The 10,064-nt window shown below is 39.0% G+C and overlaps 1 protein-coding gene across 1 annotated transcript in view; it reads left to right on the top strand.

Moving 5' to 3' along the window:
* The first annotated feature begins 3,620 nt into the window (after positions 1 to 3,620).
* LOC138962617 (ubiquitin carboxyl-terminal hydrolase 45-like) overlaps positions 3,621 to 10,064 on the top strand; it is a 37,459-nt gene continuing 31,015 nt past the window's right edge. The window contains exons 1-4 of the mRNA XM_070334501.1: positions 3,621 to 3,683; positions 4,284 to 4,419; positions 5,861 to 5,946; positions 6,749 to 6,883. Coding sequence (XP_070190602.1) covers positions 4,302 to 4,419; positions 5,861 to 5,946; positions 6,749 to 6,883 — 339 coding nt within the window. The 5' untranslated portion in view covers positions 3,621 to 3,683; positions 4,284 to 4,301. The remainder of the gene's footprint in view (positions 3,684 to 4,283; positions 4,420 to 5,860; positions 5,947 to 6,748; positions 6,884 to 10,064) is intronic.

The following is a 10,064-nucleotide window of genomic DNA, read 5'->3' as shown; positions in this document are numbered from 1 at the left end:
TGTTTCTATCTTTCCAGCAGTTGATTAGTTTTTCTGTTGTGTATTTTTCAAAATGATAACAGAAAAAGAGCAATGTACATAATCGTACCTTGCAGTGAAGTCCAGTTTTGAGCAAAATCCACAAATACGGATGATTGAATTGTCATGGTAGCCACGCACCAACAAAAGGATGCAGATTGTAGGGGATCTGTGGTGATGGACGAGATGTGTTACTGTTGTTTTACTCTGTTCACATAGGAAATGAAAGTATATGTACCATTTCTGGGATTATGTTTCCAGCTGCGAATGCCCTTTGCATTGTCAGTGTGTAAAATTACAGCCACCATAATAAAACATTATATGACTGTACGTTTGAATTGTACCTCTGATTCAGTGTGTGTGTGCTTGTGTGTATGTGTGTGTGTGTCTGTGCATGCGTGTGTGAGATCGAACAAATACATGTACTCATAATATACAAACGTATGTAATATGTACTAACTTTTCACAAAAGGTCAAGTCGGTTTGTTTTCCATCATATGTTGTTACAAGTCTGTGTGTGCATTTGTCTGGGTCTGTTTGGGTCTATTCAAATCCTTTCAGATCAGTCTGAGCAAGCACTCCACTCTTTTAAATTTCTGTGCTAACACACACACACACTAGTTAATTGGCACCCTTTTTGACTCACATGTGAAGCAAAAGTGAGTCTATGTACTCACCCAAGTCGTCCGTCCGTCCGTCCGTCCGTCCCGCCGTCCGTCCGTCCGGAAAACTTTAACGTTGGATATTTCTTGGACACTATTAAGTCTATCAACACCTGATGTGGCCTGATGGTGTATGGTTACAAGATCTCAAAAAACATGTGCGGCAACTTGACCTCACTTCAAGTTCAAGGTCACAGGGGCCGTAATTGTTGTCTTTAAAACGACCATTTTTCCCATTTTCGCATTTTTTTCTGAAGTTATCGAGAATGGCAACCTTAGCTATGTATGCTATACAGGGCAATGTAAGCCCTATCTTTGGACACCAGTTTGGTTGACCTTGCTTCAAGGTCAAGGTCGCAAGGGTCCTTTAAAGTTGGATTGTATACATAGTTTGAAGTGACCTTGACCTTGAACTATGGAAGGTAACTCTTCCAAATCTACATATGTGTGAGGGAAATACATTATACTTACAAAAGTGAGTCTATATACTCACCAACATCGTCCGCCTGTCCTTCCGGTCGTCCGGGCGTCCGTCCCCCCCGTCCGTCTGTGAAACCTTTAACATTGTATATTTCTTGGACACTATTAAGTCTATCAACACCAATTGTGGCCTGATGGTGTATGGTTACAAGATCTTCAGAAACATGTTTGGCAACTTGACCTCACTTCAAGGTCAAGGTCACAGGGTCCTTCAAAGTTGAAATGTATATATTTTGAAGTGACCTTGACCTTGAACTATTGAAAATAACTCTTCCAAAACTACATATGTGTGAGGGAAATACATTAGATCTTCAGAAACATGTTTGGCAACTTGACCTCACTTCAAGGTCAAGGTCACAGGGTCCTTCAAAGTTGAAATGTATATATTTTGAAGTATTTTACTTTTAAGATGGAGAACCTTTCGACACAGTATGCACCATAACTTGGATGCAATTACTGAATGTGCAACTCACAATGGCATTAGTTTTCTGTAATTATTTTCTTTACTGAATAAATATTGTTTTTCTCAGTTTTATTGTAAAATTATTCTGAAAGAAAGATCAAGGTCTGTTCAGCATGTGAGTCGTGTGGGCTTTGCCCTCCTTGTCTGTAAAAGCAATCCATTACCATTGTCATTGAGAAAGTGCAGCAAAGAGCAACAAAGTTGCTAAGGGAATGCTATAGCATGTCATACAGTCTGAGACTGACGTACCTTAATTTATACTCACTAAAAGGCAGAAGAATTGGAGGTGACCTAATAGAAACACATTTTTTAACAACTTGGACGTTGACCCTGGACAACATTTTCTCACTTCCGAACTTGGAGTGCACAAGGAACTCGCAAACAAAATTATTTTTAGAGCACTGTAAAACTAACAGTAACAAGTCGCGTAAGGCGAAAATACAATATTTAGTCAAGTAGCTGTCGAACTCACAGAATGAAACTGAACGCAATGCCATTTTTCAGCAAGACCGTATACTCGTAGCATCGTCAGTCCACCGCTCATGGCAAAGGCAGTGAAATTGACAAGAAGAGCGGGGTAGTAGTTGCGCTAAGAAGGATAGCACGCTTTTCTGTACCTCTCTTTGTTTTAACTTTCTGAGCGTGGTTTTAATCCAAACATATCATATCTATATGTTTTTGGAATCAGGAACCGACAAGGAATAAGATGAAAGTGTTTTTAAATTGATTTCGACAATTTAATTTTCATAATAATTTTTATATATTTAATTTTCAGAGCTTGTTTTTAATCCGAATATAACATATTTATATGTTTTTGGAATCAGCAAATGATGGAGAATAAGATAAACGTAAATTTGGATCGTTTTATAAATTTTTTTTTATTTTTTTTACAATTTTCAGTTTTTTAATGACCAAAGTCATTAATTAATTTTTAAGCCACCAAGCTGAAATGCAATACCGAAGTCCGGGCTTCGTCGAAGATTACTTGACCAAAATTTCAACCAATTTGGTTGAAAAATGAGGGCGTTACAGTGCCTCCTCAACTTTCACGAAAAGCCGGATATGACGTCATCAAGGACATTTATCAAAAAAATGAAAAAAACGTTCGGGGATTTCATACCCAGGAACTCTCATGTCAAATTTCATAAAGATCGGTCCAGTAGTTCAGTCTGAATCGCTCTACACACACAAACACACACACACGCACAGACAGACAGACACACATACACCACGACCCTCGTTTCGATTCCCCCTCGATGTTAAAATATTTAGTCAAAACTTGACTAAATATAACAAAAGGAAAAACACGTTCAGTAATAGAGAAGCACCGTTCTGGAATCCACTTCCAGATCTATACGTTCAAATGTGCACCAAGCAGTAACAGTTTTAAAAATCTCCTGGACAAGTCTACAAAATAATTAGAAAGATTCGTTGACATTGACGAGTGAAGAAACAAAACTCCAACTTGAACGCAACCAAAGAATGTGACAACGTATGGGCCGCGAGGCCTAGACTGAGGTGATTATACGCCAGTCTCAAAACTACTACTGCTACTACATACGCAGAAAACTAGTTGTAGCAGTAACATATAAACGTGATTGTAATGGAGAGATTATAAGTGTCAGAGCCTGTGTGTGTGTGTCTGTGTGTGTCTGTGTGTGTGTCTGTGTGTGTCTGTGTGTGTGTTTGTTTTTTTTATAATGAGGATGAAGTAATATTTGTGTGTGGCCGTACTAAAGTAACATGCTAGTTTCGGTTTCTCGGGTTTGGGTTCCTCGATAGCTCAGTGTGAGAACACACAAGGTGGCACATGTCGCATTATTAGGTCACGAATAGAAATCAGTATAACACCGCAACGGCCTTTACTATTCAGTCTTAAGTTGCCATATATATTTGGACATTTTGTGCTGAATTGTGTTAGCATCAAACTTCTAATTTATTGTTGCAGAAAACTGCAAAAACAAGATCACGACACGTCCTTACCATAAAGCGGTCTGAGCAGCAATGTGATGGTGGCAAGAGGCTGCATGGTTCACACCACTATATTTTCGTAACAGAAGGTAAGCAGTCAGAATTCGTTCTCGCAGTTTGTGGACGGTAGTTCCTTTTTCACAATAGGATAGTTTTTGATGTTACTCGAAAACCCTTTGTCATTGAGCAGATGGTGCAATGCCCCTGGTGTTCGTCCCTTCTTCCTCTTACTTGGCAATGGCATGGCTCATCGTCTGGATGAAATGTCGTGGATCGTAAACTAAAGCTGTTCTCTTGGTAATGGTAGTCATTGATTTAGGCAATGGGCTTGGTTTCGTGTACACATGTGATGAATTGTAATTTTTGGCTCATTTCGTTGTTAGAATTTTGTCCCTGAGGTGGTGCATCGGGCCACGAAATCCAATGTCCCACATCGCCACATACGCAAATCTGTACAGATATATCCATGGCTCAGAATCTCCTTGACGTAGACAGAAAAAAAAACCCACCCAGCTGAACAATGTCTTTTTCAGAGGGATTCTCTATGTGTATGTATGAATGTTCATCATTGACTTCTTGTTGAAGTATAGCCTGCACAGATTACGGTTACTTGAGGTTACTGGATTTTACTTTATCATTTTTGTTTTCGTGCACATTTATGTTTTTTTCTGGACGATTCAAATTTTCAGAAATCTTCCACCAACTCAATGAGAGTGCTAGATGCTGGCAGTACACTCACGTACAAGATGGGCAAAAATCGGAAACATAGGATACGAAAGAACAAGGAGAATGAGGCGGAGGAGTCAAGTGATGATGGGGCAGCTAGTGAGTATTTAAGTATAAATATGATAACATTACATGTGTGAGACTAGCGAAAAAATAAAGTGGTTTTTGCACATGAAACACTTTGCATTTTTTTAAACTAAGACCAATTGTGTGCTTGATACGTACTCCTGTGGTTATCACATTTGGTCATTATGATTCCTTACTTTTTACTATCTTGAAGGCGTCCGCCCCGTGATCGGGAGGTCGTGGGTTCGAACCCCGGCCGGGTCATACCTAAGACTTTAAAACTGGCAAATCTAGTGGCTGCTCCGCCTGGCGTCTGGCATTATGGGGTTAGTGCTAGGGCTGGTTGGTCCGGTGTCAGAATAATGTGACTGGGTGAGACATGAAGCCTGTGCTGCGACTTCTGTCTTGTGTGTGGCGCACGTTATATGTCAAAGCAGCACCGCCCTGATATGGCCCTTCGTGGTCGGCTGAGCGTTAAGCAAACAAACAAACGAACAAACCATCTTGAAGAAGGCAGCGACAAGCTGTCGGAATATTTATCAAAGGATGTACCAATCCTGGTTACTGTTGTGTTCTCTTTTTGTTTAAATGTATGCACACATGGAGAAATACATGAATGTCATGATTTTACATCATTACATGTACTAGAAATAGGATAGAATAAGATGACTGAATTTAACTAGAGAAGACTTTGATGTTGCACAAAGCTACTGAGTTGTTACCATTTGTTTCACACGCTAACAGCAGGGACGTTTATGCTCAGATGATGGCGCAGATCATGTGCTTTTTCCATGTCTTTGACATGGATCATGGTTTGCTAGTGTGTGTATGTCTGTATGTGTGTATGTGTTGGCATCATGGTTGTAGCAATGCTGGTGCAATGTCTCTGAAAAATGTACAAAATGTGTACAAAATATATAATGTGTACCCACAACATTTGGTCATTTGACAAAGATTTTGCGAAGTGGCTCACATGCAGTTCTTCTGAGTTTAGCATATATTTAAATGTGTATGTATATCTGTGTGTATTAATTAGAATGAGACAGAAAAGATATGCAGCTCAGTTTATTTGTATGAGACTCGCGAAAAAATAAAGTGTTTTTTGCACATGAAACACTTTGCATTTCTTAAAACTTTAAGACCAATTGTGTGCTTCACTGCTTGATACGTAGGCTACTCCTGTGGTTAGGCAAAAAAAAAAAAAAAAACTCTGTTTACGGTAACCCGACCGACCCTATTTTTTTCGCGCGACCCTAGACTTTTTTTGGCATTTGGGGAAAAAAAATTTAAAAAAAAATTTTGGTTTTTTTTGTGCAAAATAACGTAAAAATATGGTTTTTTGGAGAGAGAAAAAAAAAATCCCGACCTACCGACCCTATTTTTTGGGCCTATGTTACCGTAAACAGACCTATTTTTTTTTGGCCTTATCACTTCAAGTTCTGTGATTGATATACAAATGTTTCTTTGTTTTCAGTGTGCCCACACATAGCAAAGGCTGTCAACTTTGCTGCCATGCGAAAGATGCTGTTGAAGCCGACTGTGAATTTCAATGAATGCTCGGTGAGAAGTTAAAATTGAAAGAAAATTATACAGCCCTCACTCAGTCAGCCATTGTCAGAAAAGAAAAGAAGTGGCGTAGTCGGGCCTTTTCCTCTCAAGTTTATCTTTATGTGGAGAAAAATGTAACAAAATTAATTGAGTAGAGTGCCTAGATGTTAAAAAACAGTTTCCCCCTTCTGATTAGGTGTCAAAATTGTCTGTCCATCATTGGATCAATTTGACAGCTTAGCTTACTTATGTCATTTCCTTATGCATATTTTTTTTCTTTCTGGAGTAACAATTTCAATAACATATATTTCAACTAATTTAATATACAGTAGAACCCCCCCTTTTACGTCCTCCAAAAATCGGGAAAAAATGTAGGTCTTGAAAAGGAGGGAGTATTAAACTGGGGGTAGATTTACAGAGGTTATGAACAAACAAAAATCTGAGAAAGCTAGTTCTTAAAAAGGAGGAAGTCTTAAATTTGGGGGGTCTTAAAAGGGGGGTTCCATTGTAATTGTTCTTTGCATTGAAGTTTTTTTGTGGTAATTTTCTTTATTTTTGCTGGTAATTGACTGTCAAAACCCAGAGTGGTGCCCTGTTGACTTTGGTGGTAAAAACAGATATATCGTGCGATAACTTATTCAGCAGATGTTTGTAAGATTTTTCAGCAATACTTCTCAGTCAGAAAACTTGTTTATAAGCATATATCCATCTAAATTTATTTTTAAACCTCTTTTTGTTTGAAAAATGCTAGTGGATTCTTCAAGATGGTAGAGTTTTTGTTTGTTGCAATTCAGCAGTTTTTCCTGTCTTGCAGACTTGTGCTCGTGAGGCTACATCAAGTGGGGCCAAGGATTTGTTTGGAAGTCCCCTGGAAGGTGCTGCAGCTTCCGCAGTGGAAGACTCGGATCAAGAAGCCACGATATGGGTTTGTCTACAGTGTGGCATTCAGGTCAGGTTCAGTTTTGGAGAACTGTTTGGATGTATGTGTCCGTGTTTAGTACTGTCTGAGTCTGTACTTATTTGTGTGGTTTGGGGGAGGGAGGGGCATGTCTGTGTGTCATGATTTACTCAGTATTTATTTATGTGTGTGATGAGGGGGGGAAGGGGAGGGCATATTTATGTGTGTTATGTACTTTCCGGTGGTTGAAAAAATTAGGGTCGAAGGCAGAAATAAGCATGTTAACGTTAATGGGTTTAGCGGTGATCGTGCTAGCTCTAAAAGAAACACGCGTATGGCGTACGCAACAACGTTTTTAAAAACAAAGGTCATAGAAGAATATTTTGTGTACAGACTTTAGAACGTCGGAACAACGCTTTGTAAATGAGTTGTTGGCATTGTCAGTTAATTATGCATTAATTGCAGAACAGTATATGAGTTGTTCTTCAGTACTGGTGACAGAAAGGGGGAAAAGTGGTCAAAATTCAAATCTCTAGTTTTGTTTTTGAAATATAGCTTTTCATAAAGCAGAAATACTGTAGTATCTGATGTACATAAGAAAAAATCACTGGTTCACATGGTTCTTACATAATCTAACTTTTAAAGCTGGTTCTTGTGTGTCTGTGTGTAGGCCTATGCTTGTATGATGACGATAGGACCCGAAACGGCTGCACGGACTGAGACAGGAAGTGCAGAGAATGTTCTTTGCCACTCGAGTCGTGTCATAGGGTACTTTTGGAATAGCAAATTTGACAGGATTCTTTAAAAAAAACGGCGGAAAACATTATATACCTTGTGAGCTATCGAGGATCCTCCCCGTCTGGGCTGTCGAAACATGGTCTTGTTAAAAGACGTTTTCAAATGGTTAACGGGGAGATACACTCGAAGCACATTTAGCGAAGTTATGTTGCCAAATCATCAAAGATCAACATTTCACTACACGGATCGATGCACACAGTCGAAATAGATGTGACTTTCACACGACCGAAGACTACTTACTAGCAGACTAGCAGACGACAAGATCTAAATATTTAGATCAGTGAGAGCAATCCGTTGAAGAACAGTTACTCTGCTTATTCGTCTTCAGTTAAGCTTATTTCCCCTTCCATAAGTTTCCTTGCAGATCTGCAGTCGCGTAGTGAAATGAACTAGTGTCATCGGAAGATTCTTCTCTGTCAATGATCGAAGCACAGTAAGTTCTATGCTGACAAAAGTCACTTTTGAAAAACACGACCATTGACTTCCTTTATGAACCCAAAGGTAACAATATCGACAAGAATGTACGCATTTGACATTAAATGAAAGTTCATAGACAGTTTCCAACTCGCCAGATCTGCCAAAGAGCCTTCATTCGTGAAAAACGATGATTTTAATCAGACAGGTATCGGAAACAACCTCTTGGTAAGGCCTAAATAAAATAATAGGTGTGGTTACGGTAACCCGACCTATCCTATTTTTAGGGGCCGACCCTATGACTTATTACATTTGTCAAAAACAAAACAAAACAAGAAAACGAGTGCAGAAAACGCAATGAAAGCGAAAGCGCTCGAGTCGCACACTTATTGCCCTGTCAATTAGGTTTAATTTGTACACATTAGAAAAAAAAGTTAAAAAAAAGTGATTGCCTACCTTCCTACCCTATTTTTATATTTAGTCAAGTTTTGACTAAATATTTTAACATCGAGGGGGAATCGAAACGAGGGTCGTGGTGTATGTGCGTGCGTGTGTGTGTGTGTGTGTGTGTGTGTGTGTGTGTGTGTGTGTGTGTGTGTGTGTGTGTGTGTGTGTGTAGAGCGATTCAGACTAAACTACTGGACCGATCTTTATGAAATTTGACATGAGAGTTCCTGGGTATAAAATCCCCGAACGTTTTTTTCATTTTTTTGATAAATGTCTTTGATGACGTCATATCCGGCTTTTCGTGAAAGTTGAGGCGGCACTGTCACGCCCTCATTTTTCAACCAAATTGGTTGAAATTTTGGTCAAGTACTCTTCAACGAAGCCCGGGGTTCGGTATTGCATTTCAGCTTGGTGGCTTAAAAATTAATTAATGACTTTGGTCATTAAAAATCTGAAAATTGTAAAAAAAAATAAAAAATTATAAAACGATCCAAATTTACGTTTATCTTATTCTCCATCATTTGCTGATTCCAAAAACATATAAATATGTTATATTCGGATTAAAAACAAGCTCTGAAAATTAAATATATAAAAATTATTATCAAAATTTTTTTTTCGAAATCAATTTAAAAACCCTTTCATCTTATTCCTTGTCGGTTCCTGATTCCAAAAATATATAGATATGATATGTTTGGATTAAAAACACGCTCAGAAAGGTAAAACGAAGAGAGGTACAGAAAAGCGTGCTATCCTTCTCAGCGCAACGAATTCCCCGCTCTTCTTGTCAATTCCACGTGCACTGCCTTTGCCACGGGCGGTGGAGTGACGATGCTACGAGTATACGGTCTGGCTGCGTTGCGTTGCGTTCAGTTTCATTCTGTGAGTTCGACAGCTACTTGACTAAATATTGTATTTTCGCCTTACGCGACTTGTTTACTATGTTACCGTAACCACACCTATTTTATTTTTTGCCTAACCTGCGTTTCTCCCTCCGAGGCGACGTGACAGCCCCACATTTGTTTGTTTATGGCTGTTTATCGCGAAACAACACAGTTGAAATTTGTGTGTAAAATATCATAAATGTGTGGCGTGTAATCTCCGAATCAGTTCGTTATCTGCGTTTCGATGGTAATTCAGTCAGAGTGGAGTTACTTTGAATTGAAGGCGAGGGTAACCTGCGTTGCATGTGCGACGGCGTGAACAAATTTGATTGCAATATTTTATACAGGAAGTAAATTTCAATGATTCTGGCTCAGTCTTGTAGATCTGTTATGCAGTGTTTTGGTAGTGTATCTGCTTTTCTACTATGAAGCTCATTTGGAGTGATACGCTGATCAAAGTGGGGTACCCTATGTGGGACATCAGCCGTATGCAGATTACGCCTCAGAACACTCTCGCATTTCACAAAGACAACAATAATTTGCAACATTTCAAGAACCGCATCAGTTTTATTAGATACTATTTCAACAAAAACAGCACAAACACGACTATTTCAACAACACAGAACGGGAGGTAAGTCTTCAAAGATGCACCAAGTGTGCTTCCCATTTTTGGACGCCATTTTTGCTAGCAT

The sequence above is a fragment of the Littorina saxatilis genome, linkage group LG3 (genome assembly GCF_037325665.1).
Source record: "Littorina saxatilis isolate snail1 linkage group LG3, US_GU_Lsax_2.0, whole genome shotgun sequence".
Classification (NCBI taxonomy): Eukaryota; Metazoa; Mollusca; class Gastropoda; order Littorinimorpha; family Littorinidae; genus Littorina; species Littorina saxatilis.
Note: the sequence above shows the minus strand (reverse complement) of the source record. Positions and strands in the feature narration are given on the sequence as shown.